Here is a 21,084-nt window from a genome sequence, read left to right on the forward strand (position 1 = left end):
GCCTTCCTCATGAGTGGGTATAGCCGCAGGGCAGCAGAGGTTTGAGATGAGAGTTTTCCTTCTAGCTGAGCTGCCAACCATGGCTGATGAGCCCCATATGCCCAAAGTGACTGGTTTTAAGGAGCCAGAAACCCACCTTTGCCCCTTCTCCCATCAGTAGAAACAGTACCACCGGGCTTAGTAGCCACACGTGAAGGCCAGGAGCTGGACTTGGTTGTCAGAGGCTCTTTGAGGTGCACACCATTGAAAGCATTTAATAGGTAGTGGAAGTTTGTCCCAATACAGTGTTAGAGAACTTGTGGAGAGTTTTAGAAAATTACGAAGGAAGCGGGGAAATCAAAGAGCTGTCAGTTTACCAGTAACGGACTGGTAGTGTAGTGGTATTCTCACTGATCTTTGAGGTGACTGGCCCCAGGGTCGAATCCTTACACACTTCCCATCTCTGCTGGGCTGAGCTTGGAGCCAGCAACTAAGCCTGATAAAACATCTTTAAACACTAGAGAAACAGCAAGGTCGCTGCCCAGCGCACCACGAGGCTGGAGAGGAAAATCAGTTTACCAGTGGTGTTGGAAAAAAATTGGAATCTTTCCTAGGAAGGGAATAGACAGTATGCAGGTCTAAAAATAGTCAGTTTCATCTTCAAAAAGGAAACATTTTGTTTATGCAGCCTTATTGAACTCTGCAGAGCTGGGCTGAAAAGTGGCAGTCCGAGCTCAATTGGAGAAGTGTGAAGTGTCTCACTTTGGCAGGATACAGGGTTACAGACAGGAGTCTTCGCCATGTGGAGGAACAGGGGGATCTTGAGGTCCACGTTCATTGATCCCTCAAGGTTGCCTTACAAGTTGACAGGGTGGTTAAGAAGGTGTATGGTGTGTTGGCCTTCATTGGATGCGAGGGTATGTTGCATGCAGCTCTGAAAGCAATGGTCAGACCACACTTGGAGTATTGTGGTCAGTTCCGGTCACTCCATTATAGGAAGGATGTGGAAGATTTAGAGAGGGTGCAGAGGATGCTGTCTGGTTCAGGGAACATGTCTTGTGAGGATAGGTTCAGCAAGGAAGGGTTTTTCTCTTTGGAGTGAAGGAGAGTGGGGGGGGGGTGACATGATAGAGGTGTACAAGATTATTAGAGCCATAGATCAAATGGACAGCAGTGCCTTTTTCCCAGGGGCAATACAAGAATATAAGTGAGTATAATTTTAAGATGATTGGAGGAAAGGATAGGGGAGATGTCAGAGGTAGATTTTTTTTTATATAAAGTGTTGTCAGGGGCGGTGGTAGGGGCAGATATGTTAAGAGATAAACACGTGGATGAAAGAAAAATGGAGGTCTATATGGAAGGGAATGGTTAGATTAATCATGGAGTAGGTTAAAAGGTTGGCGAAATGTTGTGGGCCGGTCCTTTATTGGTCTTTGTTCTATATTGAATTTTTGAAGGGAGCTTAAACAATGGTGATATAGTTAATCAGGAGTTTCAGTAAGGCTGTGTGTAATACACAAAAAGTATGGGATTGGGGAATATGGAGTCAGAGAATGAATCATTAAAGGAGAAGGCACTGGAAATAATCAGGAGGTCAGGCAGCACCAGGTCATGGTTTGCTGCACTGACTAGGTCTTCCTCTCCAACCTCCTGTGTGTTTCCAGCACCTTCTGTTCTTATTTTAGATTCCAGGCATCTACAAGTTTTTGATTTGCATTTGCGGGTCGGGGAGGCTGCTTGATTGCGGGATGACAAATCCTGGGTCGGGGGAGAAAAGGTATACATTCCCAGAACAGAGAGGTTGGCTGGGATGTTCCTCAGGGATCTGCAAACAATGTCACTGTTCACTGCAAGAGGTCAGACTTTGGAATCAAGAGCACATATTCTGCATTGGGATTTCTGCCAGCTTGTTCCCAGGGAAATGCAACAAATTCAACCAGAATAAAAGGACAGAGGTTTAATATGCTGGTTTGTTCTGTAACTTCAAAACATTAAGCTAATTGAGAGGAAGACTAAGGAGTGCGAAATGTGTTTACTTTAAGCAAGGTGCACACATATCAGGTGATAGCATCATCATGTGTGCAATTCACATATTTTTACATAAAACCTGTAATGAATTATTTCAATGAACAAAACAGTTTCTCAACAATGCATTTACAACATTAATCACATTGAATACACAATAGGTACAAGCAAGGATATTAGATTATGAAGACACGCAGTCCTCTTTTATTGTCATTTAGTAATGCATGCATTAAGAAATGATACAATATTCCTTCAGTGTGATATCACAAAACACAGGACAGACCAAGACTGAAAAAACTAACAAAACCACATAATTATAACATATAGTTACAACAGTGCAACAATACCATAACTTGATGAAGTCCATGAGCACAGTAAAAAGTTCAAAGTCTCTCAAATGTCCCACATCTCACGCAGACGGGAGAAGGAAGAAAATCTCTCCCTGCCATGCCCGACCACAGTCCGACTCTGAGTCATCCGAAAACTTCAAGCCTCCGATCAGCTCTCCAACACCGACTACTGAGCGCCATCTCTGTCCGAACGATTCGACCTCAATCTCGGTGGCCAACAGCAGGCAAAGCCGGGGATTTTGAGGCCTTCCCTCCGGAAGATTCCCGACCGCGCAGTAACAACAGCAGCTAACTGGCATTTCAGAAATTTCTCCAGATGTTCCTCTGTGCTTTCACATCCGTCTTCACCAAATCAGAATTGTCCACGGCCCCTATTTAATGGATATGATATAATTTTTCACCGGAGGGCTGCGCATGCGCGCGGCGTGCTTTCTGTCCTCCCGCCTAAACGGAATTTGAGGGGCGACAATTTGTTCCAACTTTGACCTCCATCATCAAGAGGCGTTTGCTCAAGAAGGCGCATCCATCGCTAAAGACCCTCACCGTCCAGGACATGCTCTCTACCATCGGCGAGGAGATGCAGTTCATTAGGAGTTTAAGGAGATTTGGTGTGTCACAGATTTCTACCAATGCGCTGCTGGGAGCATTCTGGCAGGCTGCATCACTCTCTGGTACACGGGCACCAATGCAGAGGATCAAACAAAAAGCTGCAGAAGACTGTGAACTCAGCCACCTCACCTCCATCATGGGCACTAGCCTCCCACCATCGATGTCACTTTCCTTAGGCAATGCCTCAAAACGGCAGTATCCATCACTGAAGACCCTCGCCGTCCAGAACAAGGCCTCTTCTCATTACTACCATCAGAGAGGAGATACAGGAGGCTGAAGCCCCATATTCAATGTTTTACAACATTGTAAATCTGCCATCAGATTTCCAAATAGTCCATGAACACTTCCTTGTTATTCCTTTTTAGTTCACACTTTATTTTATAATTTTCACTAATTATAAAATAATTACTGCTGCAAAACAACACATCTGTTGTATAGAGAGAGATTAGAAGATTAGAAGAAGCCTGATTCTGATATCTGGAAGTTGGTGCCAGAGGAGGTGATGGAATTAGGTGCAGTCAGTGTTTAGAGGATTTAGACAGGCAAAGCACAAAGGATACACTTCAAATGTGGGCAAAAAGGGTCAGAATGGACATGGCAGGCTGAATGGCCTGTATCTGTGCAGTACTATATTACAGGAGGATGTAACTTATGGAGAAATCATGGTAAAAAGAATTAGGACAATGGTAAGTGTAGTTTGTAAATTGTGGGAGTAAGAAGAGGGAGATGGATGGCTGGCACAGTTTGAGTCTAGGTGTGGCAGGAGATCACAGCCTGCAGGAAAGGCTGTCACACTGTACCCAGACTTTATGAAGAACGCAAGCACGAGGCTTCATTTCTAGCAGACGCTGGAAATCATCGTGAAGGATCCTCACCATCCAGGACATGCCCTGTTATTGCTACCATCGGGGGGGGGGCGCGGGGGAGGCACAGGAGCCTGAAGGCACACACTCAATGTTTTAGACACAGCTTCTTCCCCTCTGCCATCAGATTTCTGAGCACCAGTGAACCCGTGAACACTACCTTTCTACTTTGCTCTCTGTTTGTACTTGTTTTTGTATTTACTGTAACTTAAATATTTTTAAAAATACATTATACTGTACTGCTGCCACAAGACAAATTTCACAACACATCAGTGATAATAACCTTGATTCTGAGAACACCGAACACAGTGCACGATTTCTTTCCCTTCTCTCTTCGAACTATCACCTCCCAGCTCCTCATATCACCCTTCTACCCCCACCTATCCACCTTCCCCAGGTATCACTCATCCATCGCCGGACCCCCTCCTTACCAGGCCTGAAGGGACTCAGCCCAAAATGGCAACTGTTTGTTCCGCTTAACATTACTGTATTATGGTGAATTCAACCTAAAAGCTACATAACTCTGCAATGCATGGCGAATAGCAATGAGAATGTGTACGCCTGTCGTTTTTACTCGAAACCGGCGTTTTCAAAATTATCCGGCGTAGCGTGGACGTAGCCTAAGATTCAGGTCAACACAAGACATAAAGGTGTGAATGTTCCTTTAAGGGAAAGCTAGTACTGTTACTTGTACGAACACTGCTAATTTACTGTTCACCGGGAAACAATAACTCACACCAGTATAAACTTAGATCAAATTGTATTGACAAAATATTTTAAAATATAACAAAATAATACTATATAATACAAAATAATCAAAGGGCCAAAATTATTTTGTGTGTGTATGCATGCGCACGCACCTATAACATGCACATTATTATTGGAGCTCATTATTGCATTATCAATCCAGTTTGTTTCATTTCCATTTACTCACAGTACTGAAACGGTTTTGTCTGAAAACCCAGTCCAAGCAAAACAAACCATGCTATGTCGAAGGAAAAGGGTGTCAAACTTTCTCCAATATCTTGTGCTAACTTAAAGTTATCTGCACAGTCTCTGTGAGACCATTGTCTGCATGAGGATTTTCCATTATCTATCCTTCAAAGTGGGCTCTGTGAGCATTTCACCACATTCTGCTCTGTTCATTGTCCATCTCTATTCTCCTTCTTCATTCCCACTCTCTCTGAAGAATGGCTCCCTGACTTCTTCCCCATGCTCTTGCTAGAATGTTCCCAAGACAAATCCTATTGGCTAATTCAACAAGCCTATCTTAACTGAGTTGTTATTTTAAACAGCAAAAATTAAATGCTCGATTGTACAGTGTAACTGAAGGAACACTTATTGCATTTTAAGAAAATCTACAGAAAATAAAATACCCACAGCATAACTATTAATAACATAAAGCGTGGTCTTAAACCAAGGTATTACATAGATACTGCCTGATCTGCTGACTCCCTCCAGCTGTGTGTGAGTGTGCATACATACAGGGGTTGTATTAAGCCAGACTCAGACCTTAGGGAGACCAGCACGCAGAGTTTGTCAGACGCATGTGCGTGGAGGGGAATACCCAGAGTGTGGGGGATTCTACTTGGGGAATGGAAGGATCCAGCTGAGTCACTTTCCCTGAGAGACAAAGCTGAAGGAAGACCTAATAGAGGTAGTCACAGTGACAAACGGATTGATGGAGATGGGAAGGGTGTTCGCATTTATGGTATAGAGTCATAGAAAACTACAGCACAGAAACAGGCTCTTCAACCCATCTTGTCCGTGCAAACCATTTACACTGCCTAGTCCCATCATCCTGCACCCGGACCATAGTCCTCTGATCCATCTACCTATCCAAACCTACCTTCAATGTTGAAATTGAAATTGCATCCACCATTTGCACTGGCAACTCGTTTCACACTCTCACCACCCTCTGAGTGAAGAAGTTTCCCCTCATTTCCCCTTTTACCCATGACCTCTAGTCTTTCCCAACCTCAGTGGAAAAAGCCTGCTTGCATTTCACCTATCTATACACTCATAATTTTGTATACTTCTTTGCCTCACTTCTAAAGACTCTGTGTCCATCTCCCAAGTAAATACAATGCGTAGCTGTTTGCACGCGACAGCAGCCACACCCCAGGCAACGGCTTCAACAAGCCGGCTAAACCAGGTGAGGGTAGCTGACGGGTCTCAAACCCTTGGTGAGATAGGGAGTTGTCTATCCCAGCATGTGAAGACAGACTCCGGCGGATTGAGCAGACGAGACCAATGGAAGGTCCAACGGTCAAGAAGGCGGTCTCTGCAAGCGTTGTGGAACGTGTAGAGAACAAGACACAGAAGACGTCCTGGTCATCCACTCCGCCTAATCCCATCTCCAGCCATCTCTACTCTCTTGCCGTTGGATCCAGATGGGAATTGGGAAGAGAGAGTGGGGCTGACGCTGCCCAACTCTCCCTCACTTAAATCCAAATCACACGCTAGTCTTGACACCATCATAATGGTGTCGAGGTCCTCTTCGACGTCAACGATGGATGAATATCAATCAAATACAATGCAAAAAATTCATTTAACATCTCCTTCCTATGTGGAAAATTAAAGTCATCTTCTATAACTACCTTATGTTTCTTGCAACAGCCTGCAATCTCTCTACAAAATTGTTCCTGTAATTCCCATGGTGTTCTGAAATATAACACCATTAATGTGGTCATACATTTCTTATTTCTCAGTTTCCCCCAGAAAGCCTCAATAGATGAGTTCTCCAGTGTGTCCTGACTACGCACTCAAGTGACATTTTCCCTAACTGGTAACACCAACCCTCCCCCTGTAATTTCTCCCACTCTATCCTGCCTAAAACAACTAATGTCCTAATTGGCCAGTGGCCCTGCTCTGAATTCACATGGTCCAATGAGATGGCTTGGTCAGTGGCACACCCCTTATTCACACTGCAACGGGATTGGTTGGTGAATGGCCCCGCTGAATTGCAGCCCTAAACCGGGCAAGGTTTTGGTCCTGAGGCCAGAAGGATGCTGCTCTGCTACCCCGTAGCTCATAAGTTGGGGTAGCAGAGAAAAAGACACAGAAACAATTGGGTGCAGAAGTTTACCATTTTTATTACAAATACAATTTTGAAGATTGTTGGAGTTGGGTTTGACTGACCCTGGCTGTCCTCTGGCACAACAGTCCTGCCCCTCCCTCCTAGGACATGCCTCTCCGATTCCATTAGTCCCTCCCTACACCCCCACCCATCGCTACCTCTCTCTGCACCATGTGAGCCCTGGAGCCCCTCCCCGCTCCTCTCCAGGGAGAATGTCCTGGGGTCTGCAAATTAAAGGGTGGGTCAAAAAGAGATGGTGTGCTGCACAGCAGGTCACTCAGCCCATTGTGCTAGCCCTGATGTGCTGCTTTTAGTCCATTTTATTCCTACCCCTTCACCACCCCATCTCACCCCAACACTACCCTTTCCAATCTCAATTCCCCACCCCGCTACCACTGAGCTGAGAAAGGGCTCCAGAGTGGAGGGCTGGGGCAGGAGAAGACAGAACACAAACAGCGCCAGTGGCCAGTGCTCTCATTGTAGATTCTTTAGACATTAAATCTCCACCCCCCCCACCCCACGCCCACCCAAGAAACACTATTGAAAATAGCAGGCACTGAGAGTTGGAATGGGGTGGAGGGGCAGGATAATGGATGGGGAGGGAGGAGAGATCATTCCTGAACAATGCCCCCTGCAAAATGAAGCAAACCAAAGCACACACGCACACAGTCCGAGTTCAGACCTGGTTGATCTGCTTTCTGATCACTTGACACATCAACATGCGAAGGAGAAATAGTCCCAGGTCCTAGCACGGGAAGCCCCCCCCCCCATTCCATCATCCCCATACCCCAACAGAAGTTGCTCTAACAGTGGCACCCCTGCCCAGGGGACTGTCCAGGCCAGGTGCGGTCAGAGGCTCTGGTAGCCAGCAGAGTTGTGCTTCCGGCGGATCAGGTAGATGATAATGATGATGATGATCAGCAGCAACAGCAAGACCACCACCACGATGGCAGCTACGGGCAGCTTGTGGTCCTGAGGGCAGATGTCAGCTGCGGGCACAGGCATAGGTTCAATACAGCAGCAGTAACACTCTGCCCGAAAAGCCAGCACCTATTCCCTCTCCATCCCACACCTGCCTACAACCTGAACCCTCCAATCCCCCTTTCGTGATCACCCCTACCAACCCCCAAACACCCCCTCCCCATTCATGATCATCCTACAAAATCCCGAACCCTCCCCCTCCTAGCTATCCTCCCCATTCATCATTAGCCCTACCCATCCTGCTACTCCACCCCCCTGCACCCTCCCAGTCTCCAACCCCACATTCCCTACTCATTTAATGCAACCTTTCTCTCCCTCCCTTGTCCTCACCACCTCTTCCCCTCACCCACTAATACTTCCAGTCCAGTCCTGTGACCCCCCACCCCCTACCCTGAATACCTGGGCCGAAGGTCTGTGTTCTGGGGACTTCAAAGACCTGCACCTCCTGGTCCACAAGATCAACCCAGAAGGTGCGCGCGGCTTCCAGCGAGAGGTTGGAGCACCGTGAGCAGTGGCCGAGCGCCGTCTCCATCACCATCAGTTTTGCGTTGTTCGCCACGAACTTTGTGGATGCTGTGAGAACAACCGGGAAAACGTAAGACCCAAGGCCCCGTCCCCTAGCTCTCTGTTTCCTGTGACTGTGGGCTGCCTCAGAGCCAGGTTGGTTCAGGGCCTGGAAAAGTCCATCCAAAACAAGCAATCCCTTGTATCCAGCTCCCACTCTCTGTCTGTCCCTCCCTATATCTCTCTCCCTACCCTTTCCTCCAGACCTCTTTCTCTCTTCCTGCCCACCCTCTAAAAGAATAGTGTGTTGGGGGGGGGTCGCATTGAAATCTACTGGATATTGAAAATCCTAGGTAAGAGTGAATGCAGAGAAGATGGCAAAGATCCTGAGAGGCAGGATTTATGAACATTTGGAGAGGCATAATATGATTAGGAATTGTCAGCTGGCTTTGTCAAAGGCAGGTCGTGCCTTACGAGCCTGACTGAATTTTTTGAGGACATGACTAAACACGTTGATAAAGATAGAGCCATAGATGTACTGTATATGGATTTCAGCAAGGCATTTGATAAGGTACCCCATGCAAAGCTTATTGAAAAAGTAAGGAGGCATGGGATCCAAGGCTTTGTGGATACAGAATTGGCTTGCCCACAGAAGGCACAGAGTGGTTGTAGATGGAGATTGGTGACCAATGGTGTGCCTCAGGGATCTGTACTGGGACCCCTTCTCTTCGTGATTTTTATAAATGACCTGGATAAGAAAGTGGAGGGATGGGTTAGTAAATTTGTTGATGACACAAAGGTTAGGGGTGTTGTGGATAGTGTGGAGAACTGTCAGAGGTTACAGCGGGACATTCATAGGATGAAAAACTGGGCTGAGAACAGGCAGATGGAGTTCAACCCCCAGTGAGGTGGAACACACATCAAAGTTGCTGGTGAGCACAGCAGGCCAGGCAGCATCTCTAGAAAGAGGTACAGTCGACGTTTCGGGCTGAGACCCTTCATCAGGATTAACTGAAGGAAGAGCTAGTACAGATTTGAAAGTGGGAGTGGGAGGGGGAGATCCGAAATGATAGGAGAAGACAGGAGGGGGAGGGATGGAGCCAAGAGCTGGACAGGTGATTGGCAAAAGGGATATGAGAGGATCCTGGGACAGGAGGCCCAGGGAGAAAGTAAAGGGGGAGGGGGGGAATAAAACCCAGAGGATGGGCAAGGGGTATAGTCAGAGGGACAGAGGGAGAAAAAGGAGAGAGAGAGAAAGAACGTGTGTATATAAATAACGGATGGGGTACGAGGGGGAGGTGGGGCATTAGCGGAAGTTAGAGAAGTCGATGTTCATGCCATCAGGTTGGAGGCTACCCAGACGGAATATAAGGTGTTGTTCCTCCAACCTGAGTGTGGCTTCATCTTTACAGTAGAGGAGGCCGTGGATAGACATGTCAGAATGGGAATGGGATGTGGAATTAAAATGTGTGGCCACTGGGAGATCCTGCTTTCTCTGGCGGACAGGGCGTAGGTGTTCAGCAAAACGGTCTCCCAGTCTGTGTCGTGTCTGGCCAATATATAAAAGGCCACATCGGGAACACCGGACGCAGTATATCACCCCAGCCGACTCACAGGTGAAGTAAGGGAGGAAGTGTAAGGGCCGTGATGGAGAGAAGGTGAAAACGACAGGGAGAGACGGAGAGAACGTGAAAACGATGGGGAGGGATGGACAGAACGTGAAAACGACGGTGAGGGATGGAGTGAATGTGAAAACGACAGGGGAAGAGATGGACAGAAGGTGAAAATGACGGGGGGATGGAGAGAAGGTGAAAACGACAGGGAGCGGGATGGAGAGAATGTGAAAACGACGGGGAGGGACAGAGGGAAGAAGAAAACGACGGGGAGGGACGGAGAGAAGGTGAAAACGACAGGGAGATGGATGGAGAGAATGTGAAAACGACGGGGAGGGATGGAGAGAAGGTGAAAATGATGGGGAGGGACGGAGAGAAGGTGTAAACGGGGAGACGGAGGGAAGGTGAAAACGATGGGGAGAGATGGAGAGAAGGTGAAAACGAAGGGGAGGGATGGAGAGAAGCTGAAAATGATGGGGAGGGAAGGAGAGAAGCTGAAAACGACAGAGAGGGATGGAGAGAGGGTGAAAACGACAGAGAGAGACAGAGAGAAGGTTAAAACGACGGGGAGGGATGGAGAGAAGGTGAAAACGACAGGGAGGGACAGAGAGAAGGTGAAAACGACGGGGACAGATGGAGAGAATGTGAAAACGACGGGGAGGGACGGAGAGAAGGTGAAAACGACGGGGAGGGATGGAGAGAAGGTGAAAAAGACGGGGAGGGACAGAGAGAAGGTGAAAACGGGGAGAGACGGAGAGAAGGTGAAAACGACGGGGAGGGATGGAGAGAAGGTGAAAACGACGGGGAGGGATGGAGAGAAGGTGAAAACGACAAGGGAAGGGATGGAGAGAAGGTGAAAACGACGGGGAGGGATGGAGAGAAGGTGAAAATGATGGGGAGGGACGGAGAGAAGGTGAAAACAATGGGGAGAGATGGAGTGAAGGTGAAAATGACAGGGTCGGACGGAGAGAAGGTGAAAACGACAGGGTCGGATGGAGAGAAGGTGAAAACCATGGGGAGAGACGGAGAGAATGTGAAAACGACGGGAGGGATGGAGAGAAGGTGAAAACGACAGGGAGGGATGGAGAGAAGGTGAAAATGACGGGGAGAGACGGAGAGAAGGTGAAAACGACGGGAGGGATGGAGAGAAGGTGAAAACGCGGAGAGGCGGAGAGAAGGTGAAAATGATGGGGAGAGACGGAGAGAAGGTGAAAACAACGGGCAGAGATGGAGAGAAGGTGAAAATGACAGGGAGAGGGATGGAGAGAAGGTGAAAACGATGGGGAGAGACGGAGAGAAGGTGAAAATGACGGTGAGGGATGGAGAGATGGTGAAAACAACAGAGAGAGAATGTGAAAATGTCTGGGATGGACAGAGAGAAGGAGAAAATGACAGAGGGACAGAGAGAAGGTGAAAACGACAGGAAGGGACGGAGAGAAGGTGAAAATCACAGGGAGGAAAGGAAAGATGGTGAAAATGACGAGGATGGACAGAGAGAAAGTGAAAAAGACGGGGAGGGATGGAGAGAAGGTGAAAATGACGGGAGAGACGGAGAGAATGTGAAAACGACGGGAGGGATGGAGAAAAGGTGAAAATGATGGGGAGAGATGGAGAGAAGGTGAAAACGAAACAGAGGGATGGAGAGAAGGTGAAAACGACGGGGAGAGACGGAGAGAAGGTGAAAACGATGGGGAGAAACGGAGAGAAGGTGAAAACGATGGGGAGGGATGGAGAGAAGGTGAAAACGACAGAGAGGGATGGAGTGAAGGTGAAAACGATGGGGAGAGACGGAGAGAAGGTGAAAACGACGGGGAGAGGGATGGAGAGAAGGTGAAAATGGCGGGGAGGGATAGAGAGAAGGTGAAAATGACAGGGAGTGGGATGGAGAGATGGTGAAAACAACAGAGAGAGAATGTGAAAATGTCTGGGATGGACAGAGAGAAGGTGAAAATCACAGGGAGGAAAGGAAAGATGGTGAAAATGACGAGGATGGACAGAGAGAAAGTGAAAACGACGAGGAGGGATGGAGAGAAGGTGAAAATGACGGGAGAGATGGAGAGAAGGTGAAAATGACGGGAGAGATGGAGAGGGGGAAAAACGACGCGGAGGGATGGAGTGAAGGTGAAAATGACAGGATCGGATGGAGAAAAGGTGAAAATGATGGGGAGAGACTGAGAGAAGGTAAAAACGACAGGGGAGGGATGGAGAGAAGGTGAAAATGACGGGGTCAGACGGAGATAAGGTGAAAACGACAGGGAGATAGAGAGAAGGTGAAAACGACAAGGGAAGGGATGGAGAGAAGGTGAAAACGACAGGGAGATAGAGAGAAGGTGAAAATGACGGGAGAGATGGAGAGAAGGTGAAAACAACGGGGATATGGAGATAAGGTGAAAACGATGGGGAGGGATGCAGAGAACGTGAAAACGACAGGGAGGGATGGAGAGAAGGTGAAAATGACAGGGAGGAACAGAGAGAAGGTGAAAACGACGGGGAGAGATGGAGAGAAGGTGAAAACGACGAGGAGATGGAGAGAAGGTGAAAACGACGGGGAGGGATGCAGAGAACGTGAAAACGACAGGGAGGGATGGAGAGAAGGTGAAAATGACAGGGAGGAACGGACAGAAGGTGAAAACGACGGGGAGAGATGGAGAGAAGGTGAAAACGATGGGGAGATGCAGAGAAGGTGAAAACGACAGTGAGAGGGATGGAGAGAAGGTGAAAACGACAGAAGAGGAATGAAGAGAAGGTGAAAACGATGGGGAGAGACGGAGAGAAGGTGAAAACGAAGGGGAGGGATGGAGAGGTGAAAATGACGGGGAGGGATGGAGAGAAGCTGAAAACGACAGAGAGGGATGGAGAGAGGGTGAAAACGACAGAGAGAGACGGAGAGAAGGTGAAAACGACGGGGAGGGATGGAGAGAAGGTGAAAACGACAGGGAGGGACAGAGAGAAGGTGAAAACGATGGGGACAGATGGAGAGAATGTGAAAACGACGGGGAGAGACGGAGAGAAGGTGAAAACGACGGGGAGGAATGGAGAGAAGGTGAAAACGACGAGGAGAGATGGAGAGAATGTGAAAACGACAGGGCGGAATGGAGAGAAGGTGAAAACGACAAGTGAAGGGATGTAGAGAAGGTGAAAAAGATGGGGAGAGACGGAGATAAGGTGAAAACGACGGGAGGGATGGAGAGAAGGTGAAAACGACGGGGAGGGACGGAGAGAAGGTGAAAACGACAGGGAATGGATGGAGAGAAGATGAAAACGATGGGGAGAGACGGAGAGAAGGTGAAAACGACGGGCGGGATGGAGAGAAGGTGAAAAAGATGGGGAGGGACGGAGAGAAGGTGAAAACGACGGGGAGGGATGGAGAGAAGGTGAAAACGACGGGGAGAGACGGAGAGAAGGTGAAAACGGGGAGAGACGGAGAGAAGGTGAAAACGACAGAGAGAGACGGAGAGAAGGTGAAAACGACGGGGAGGGATGGAGAGAAGGTGAAAACGATGTGGAGAGACGGAGAGAAGGTGAAAACAATGGGAGAGATGGAGTGAAGGTGAAAATGACAGGGTCGGACGGAGAGAAGGTGAAAATGACGGGGAGAGGGATGGAGAGAAGGTGAAAACGGCAGGGAGGGATGGAGAGAAGGTGAAAATGACAGGGAGTGGGATGGAGAGATGGTGAAAACAACAGAGAGGGAATGTGAAAATGTCTGGGATGGACAGAGAGAAGGTGAAAATCACAGGGAGGAAAGGAAAGATGGTGAAAATGACAAGGATGGACAGAGAGAAAGTGAAAACGACGGGGATGGATGGAGAGAAGGTGAAAATGACGGGGAGGAATGGAGAGAAGGAGAAAACGACGAGGAGGGATGGAGAGAATGTGAAAACGACAGGGAGGGATGGAGAGAAGGTGAAAACGACAAGTGAAGAGATGTAGAGAAGGTGAAAACGATGGGGAGAGACGGAGAGAAGGTGAAAACGACGGGAGGGATGGAGAGAAGGTGAAAACGACGGGGAGGGACGGAGAGAAGGTGAAAACGACAAGTGAAGAGATGTAGAGAAGGTGAAAACGATGGGGAGAGACGGAGAGAAGGTGAAAACGACGGGAGGGATGGAGAGAAGGTGAAAACGACAGGGAGGGACAGAGAGAAGGTGAAAACGACGGGGACAGATGGAGAGAATGTGAAAACGACGGGGAGGGACGGAGAGAAGGTGAAAACGACGGGGAGGAATGGAGAGAAGGTGAAAACGACGAGGAGGGATGGAGAGAATGTGAAAACGACAGGGAGGGATGGAGAGAAGGTGAAAACGACAAGTGAAGAGATGTAGAGAAGGTGAAAACGATGGGGAGAGACGGAGAGAAGGTGAAAACGATGGGGAGGGACGGAGAGAAGGTGAAAACGACAGGGAAGGGATGGAGAGAAGATGAAAACGATGGAGAGAGACGGAGAGAAGGTGAAAACGACGGGGAGAGACGGAGAGAAGGTCAAAACGATGGGGAGGGATGGAGAGAAGGTGAAAACCACGGGGAGAGACGGAGAGAAGGTGAAAACAATGGGGAGAGATGGAGTGAAGGTGAAAATGACAGGGTCGGACAGAGAGAAGGTGAAAATGACGGGGAGAGGGATGGAGAGAAGGTGAAAACGGCGGTGAGGGATGGAGAGAAGGTGAAAATGACAGGGAGAGGGATGGAGAGAAGGTGAAAACGACGGGGAGTGATGGAGAGAAGGTGAAAACGATGGGGAGGGATGGAGAGAAGGTGAAAATGATAGGGAGGGATGGAGAGAAGGTGAAAATGACAGGGAGTGGGATGGAGAGATGGTGAAAACAACAGAGAGAGAGAATGTGAAAATGTCTGGGATGGACAGAGAGAAGGTGAAAATCACAGGGAGGAAAGGAAAGATGGTGAAAATGACGAGGATGGACAGAGAGAAAGTGAAAACGACGAGGAGGGATGGAGAGAAGGTGAAAATGACGGGAGAGATGGAGAGAAGGTGAAAATGACGGGAGAGATGGAGAGGGGGAAAAACGACGCGGAGGGATGGAGTGAAGGTGAAAATGACAGGATCGGATGGAGAAAAGGTGAAAATGATGGGGAGAGACTGAGAGAAGGTAAAAACGACAGGGGAGGGATGGAGAGAAGGTGAAAATGACGGGGTCAGACGGAGATAAGGTGAAAACGACAGGGAGATAGAGAGAAGGTGAAAACGACAAGGGAAGGGATGGAGAGAAGGTGAAAACGACAGGGAGATAGAGAGAAGGTGAAAATGACGGGAGAGATGGAGAGAAGGTGAAAACGACGGGGATATGGAGATAAGGTGAAAACGATGGGGAGGGATGCAGAGAACGTGAAAACGACAGGGAGGGATGGAGAGAAGGTGAAAATGACAGGGAGGAACGGAGAGAAGGTGAAAACGACGGGGAGAGATGGAGAGAAGGTGAAAACGACGGGGAGAGACAGAGAGAAGGTCAAAACGATGGGGAGGGATGGAGAGAAGGTGAAAACCACGGGGAGAGACGGAGAGAAGGTGAAAATAATGGGGAGAGATGGAGTGAAGGTGAAAATGACAGGGTCGGACAGAGAGAAGGTGAAAATGACGGGGAGAGGGATGGAGAGAAGGTGAAAATGACAGGGAGGAACGGAGAGAAGGTGAAAACGACGGGGAGAGATGGAGAGAAGGTGAAAACGACGGGGAGATGGAGAGAAGGTGAAAACGACGGGGAGGAATGGAGAGAATGTGAAAACGACAGGGAGGGATGGAGAGAAGGTGAAAACGACAAGCGAAGGGATGTAGAGAAGGTGAAAACGATGGGGAGAGACGGAGAGAAGGTGAAAACGACGGGAGGGATGGAGAGAAGGTGAAAACAATGGGGAGGGACGGAGAGAAGGTGAAAACGACAGGGAAGGGATGGATAGAAGATGAAAACGATGGGGAGAGACGGAGAGAAGGTCAAAACGACAGGAGGGATGGAGAGAAGGTGAAAAAGACGGGGAGGGACGGAGAGAAGGTGAAAACGACGGGGAGGGATGGAGAGAAGGTGAAAACGACGGGGAGAGACGGAGAGAAGGTGAAAACGGGGAGAGACGGAGAGAAGGTGAAAATGACAGAGAGAGACGGAGAGAAGGTGAAAACGACGGGGAGGGATGGAGAGAAGGTGAAAACGACGGGGAGAGATGGAGAGAAGGTGAAAACAATGGGGAGAGATGGAGTGAAGGTGAAAATGACAGGGTCGGACGGACAGACGGTGAAAATGACAGGGTCGGATGGAGAGAAGGTGAAAACCACGGGGAGGGATGGAGAGAAGGTGAAAACGACGGGGAGAGACGGAGAGAATGTGAAAACGACGGGAGGGATGGAGAGAAGGTGAAAACGACAGGGAGGGATGGAGAGAAGGTGAAAACGACGGGGAGAGACGGAGAGAAGGTGAAAACGACGGGAGGGATGGAGAGAAGGTGAAAACGCGGAGAGACGGAGAGAAGGTGAAAATGATGGGGAGAGACGGAGAGAAGGTGAAAACGACGGGCAGAGATGGAGAGAAGGCAAAAATGACAGGTAGAGGGATGGAGAGAAGGTGAAAACGATGGGGAGGGATGGAGAGATGGTGAAAACAACAGAGAGAGAATGTGAAAATCTCTGGGATGGACAGAGAGAATGTGAAAATGACAGAGGGACAGAGAGAAGGTGAAAACGACAGGAAGGGACAGAGAGAAGGTGAAAATCACAGGGAGGAAAGGAAAGATGGTGAAAATGACGAGGATGGACAGAGAGAAAGTGAAAACGACGGGGAGGGATGGAGAGAAGGTGAAAACGACAGGGAGAGGGATGGAGAGAATGTGAAAACGACGGGGAGGGACGTAGGGAAGATGAAAATGACGGCGAGGGATGGAGAGAAGGTGAAAACGACAAGGGAAGGGATGGAGAGAAGGTGAAAACGACAGAGAGGGATGGAGAGAAGGTGAAAATGATGGGGAGAGACTGAGAGAAGGTGAAAACGATGGGGAGAGATGGTGTGAAGGTGAAAATGACAGGGTCGGAGGGAGAGAAGGTGAAAATGATGGGGAGGGATGGAGAGAAGGTGAAAACGACGGGGAGAGACGGAGAGAAGGTGAAAACGATGGGGAGGGATGGAGAGAAGGTGAAAACGATGGGGAGAGATGGAGAGAAGGTGAAAACGACGGGGAGAGGGATGGAGTGAAGGTGAAAACGACGGGGAGGGATGGAGAGAAGGTGAAAACGACAAGGGAAGGGATGGAGAGAAGGTGAAAACGACAGGGAGGGACGGAGAGAAGGTGAAAATGATGGGGAGAGACTGAGAGATGGTGAAAACGATGGGGAGAGATGGAGTGAAGGTGAAAATGACAGGGTCGGACGGACAGAAGGTGAAAACGACGGGGAGAGACGGAGAGAAGTTGAAAACGATGGGGAGAGACGGAGAGATGGTGAAAATGACGGGGAGGGATGGAGAGAGGGTGAAAACGACGGGGAGAGACGGAGAGAAGGTGAAAACGACGGGGAGGGATGGAGAGAAGGTGAAAACAATGGGGAGAGCCGGAGAGAAGGTGAAAACGACGGGGAGAGGGATGGAGAGAAGGTGAAAACGGCGGGGAGGGATGGAGAGAAGGTGAAAATGACAGGGAGAGGGATGGAGAGAAGGTGAAAACGACGGGGAGAGATGGAGAGAAGGTGAAAACGACGGGGAGAGATGGAGAGAAGGTGAAAACGATGGGGAGGGATGGAGAGAAGGTGAAAACCACGGGGAGAGACGGAGAGAAGGTGAAAACAATGGGGAGAGATGGAGTGAAGGTGAAAATGACAGGGTCGGACAGAGAGAAGGTGAAAATGACGGGGAGAGGGATGGAGAGAAGGTGAAAACGGCGGGTAGGGATGGAGAGAAGGTGAAAATGACAGGGAGAGGGATGGAGAGAAGGTGAAAACGACGGGGAGAGATGGAGAGAAGGTGAAAACGATGGGGAGGGATGGAGAGAAGGTGAAAATGATAGGGAGGGATGGAGAGAAGGTGAAAATGACAGGGAGTGGGATGGAGAGATGGTGAAAACAACAGAGAGAGAATGTGAAAATGTCTGGGATGGACAGAGAGAAGGTGAAAATCACAGGGAGGAAAGGAAAGATGGTGAAAATGACGAGGATGGACAGAGAGAAAGTGAAAACGACGGGGAGGGATGGAGAGAAGGTGAAAATGACGGGAGAGATGGAGAGAAGGTGAAAATGACGGGAGAGATGGGGAGGGGGAAAAAAGACGCGGAGGGATGGAGTGAAGGTGAAAATGACAAGGTCGGATGGAGAAAAGGTGAAAATGATGGGGAGAGACGGAGAGAAGGTAAAAACGACAGGGGAGGGATGGAGAGAAGGTGAAAATGACGGGGTCAGACGGAGAGAAGGTGAAAACGACAGGGAGATAGAGAGAAGGTGAAAACGACAAGGGAAGGGATGGAGAGAAGGTGAAAACGACAGGGAGATAGAGAGAAGGTGAAAATGACGGGAGAGATGGAGAGAAGGTGAAAACGACGGGGATATGGAGATAAGGTGAAAACGATGGGGAGGGATGCAGAGAACGTGAAAACGACAGGGAGGGATGGAGAGAAGGTGAAAATGACAGGGAGGAACGGAGAGAAGGTGAAAACGACGGGGAGAGATGGAGAGAAGGTGAAAACGACGGGGAGATGGAGAGAAGGTGAAAACGACGGGGAGGAATGGAGAGAAGGTGAAAACGACGAGGAGGGATGGAGAGAATGTGAAAACGACAGGGAGGGATGGAGAGAAGGTGAAAACGACAAGCGAAGGGATGTAGAGAAGGTAAAAACGATGGGGAGAGACGGAGAGAAGGTGAAAACGACGGGCAGAGATGGAGAGAAGGCAAAAATGACAGGTAGAGGGATGGAGAGAAGGTGAAAACGATGGGGAGGGATGGAGAGATGGTGAAAACAACAGAGAGAGAATGTGAAAATCTCTGGGATGGACAGAGAGAAGGTGAAAATGACAGAGGGACAGAGAGAAGGTGAAAACGACAGGAAGGGACAGAGAGAAGGTGAAAATCACAGGGAGGAAAGGAAAGATGGTGAAAATGACGAGGATGGACAGAGAGAAAGTGAAAACGACGGGGAGGGATGGAGAGAAGGTGAAAACGACAGGGAGAGGGATGGAGAGAATGTGAAAACGACGGGGAGGGACGTAGGGAAGATGAAAACGACGGGGAGAGATGGAGAGAAGGTGAAAGCGACAAGGGAAGGGATGGAGAGAAGGTGAAAACGACAGGGAGGGATGGAGAGAAGGTGAAAATGATGGGGAGAGACTGAGAGAAGGTGAAAACGATGGGGAGAGATGGTGTGAAGGTGAAAATGACAGGGTCGGAGGGAGAGAAGGTGAAAATGACGGGGAGGGATGGAGAGAAGGTGAAAACGACGGGGAGAGACGGAGAGAAGGTGAAAACGATGGGGAGGGATGGAGAGAAGGTGAAAACGATGGGGAGAGATGGAGAGAAGGTGAAAACGACGGGTAGAGGGATGGAGTGAAGGTGAAAACGACGGGGAGGGATGGAGAGAAGGTGAAAACGACAAGGGAAGGGATGGAGAGAAGGTGAAAACGACAGGGAGGGACGGAGAGAAGGTGAAAATGATGGGGAGAGACTGAGAGATGGTGAAAACGATGGGGAGAGATGGAGTGAAGGTGAAAATGACAGGGTCGGACGGAGAGAAGGTGAAAACGACGGGGAGAGACGGAGAGAAGTTGAAAACGATGGGGAGGGATGGAGAGAAGGTGAAAACGATGGGGAGAGATGGAGAGAATGTGAAAACGACGGGGAGGGACGTAGGGAAGATGAAAATGACGGGGAGGGATGGAAAGAAGGTGAAAACGACAAGGGAAGGGATGGAGAGAAGGTGAAAACGACAGAGAGGGATGGAGAGAAGGTGAAAATGATGGGGAGAGACTGAGAGAAGGTGAAAACGATGGGGAGAGATGGTGTGAAGGTGAAAATGACAGGGTCGGAGGGAGAGAAGGTGAAAATGATGGGGAGGGATGGAGAGAAGGTGAAAACGACGGGGAGAGACGGAGAGAAGGTGAAAACGATGGGGAGGGATGGAGAGAAGGTGAAAACGATGGGGAGAGATGGAGAGAAGGTGAAAACGACGGGGAGAGGGATGGAGTGAAGGTGAAAACGACGGGGAGGGATGGAGAGAAGGTGAAAACGACAAGGGAAGGGATGGAGAGAAGGTGAAAACGACAGGGAGGGACGGAGAGAAGGTGAAAATGATGGGGAGAGACTGAGAGATGGTGAAAACGATGGGGAGAGATGGAGTGAAGGTGAAAATGACAGGGTCGGACGGACAGAAGGTGAAAACGACGGGGAGAGACGGAGAGAAGTTGAAAACGATGGGGAGAGACGGAGAGATGGTGAAAATGACGGGGAGGGATGGAGAGAGGGTGAAAACGACGGGGAGAGACGGAGAGAAGGTGAAAACGACGGGGAGGGATGGAGAGAAGGTGAAAACAATGGGGAGAGCCGGAGAGAAGGTGAAAACGACGGGGAGAGGGATGGAGAGAAGGTGAAAACGGCGGGGAGGGATGGAGAGAAGGTGAAAATGACAGGGAGAGGGATGGAGAGAAGGTGAAAACGACGGGGAGAGATGGAGAGAAGGTGAAAACGATGGGGAGAGATGGAGAGAAGGTGAAAACGACGGGGAGAGATGGAGAGAAGGTGAAAACGATGGGGAGGGATGGAGAAAAGGTGAAAACCACGGGGAGAGACGGAGAGAAGGTGAAAACAATGGGGAGAGACGGAGAGAAGGTGAAAACGATGGGGAGGGATGGAGAGAAGGTGAAAATGATAGGGAGGGATGGAGAGAAGGTGAAAATGACAGGGAGTGGGATGGAGAGATGGTGAAAACAACAGAGAGAGAATGTGAAAATGTCTGGGATGGACAGAGAGAAGGTGAAAATCACAGGGAGGAAAGGAAAGATGGTGAAAATGACGAGGATGGACAGAGAGAAAGTGAAAACGACGGGGAGGGATGGAGAGAAGGTGAAAATGACGGGAGAGATGGAGAGAAGGTGAAAATGACGGGAG

General features: G+C 49.2%; 1 protein-coding gene across 1 annotated transcript in view; it reads right to left on the reverse strand.

Moving 5' to 3' along the window:
* Positions 1-6,899: 6,899 nt before the first annotated feature.
* LOC134346241 (macrosialin-like) overlaps positions 6,900-21,084 on the reverse strand; it is a 71,344-nt gene continuing 57,159 nt past the window's right edge. The window contains exons 5-6 of the mRNA XM_063047565.1: positions 8,286-8,459; positions 6,900-7,894 (exon numbers count right to left, since the gene is read on the reverse strand). Of these exons, the coding sequence (XP_062903635.1) occupies positions 7,755-7,894; positions 8,286-8,459 (314 nt within the window). The 3' untranslated portion in view covers positions 6,900-7,754. The remainder of the gene's footprint in view (positions 7,895-8,285; positions 8,460-21,084) is intronic.

Source organism: Mobula hypostoma, chromosome 5, assembly GCF_963921235.1.
Source record: "Mobula hypostoma chromosome 5, sMobHyp1.1, whole genome shotgun sequence".
In the NCBI taxonomy this organism is placed as follows: domain Eukaryota; kingdom Metazoa; phylum Chordata; class Chondrichthyes; order Myliobatiformes; family Myliobatidae; genus Mobula; species Mobula hypostoma.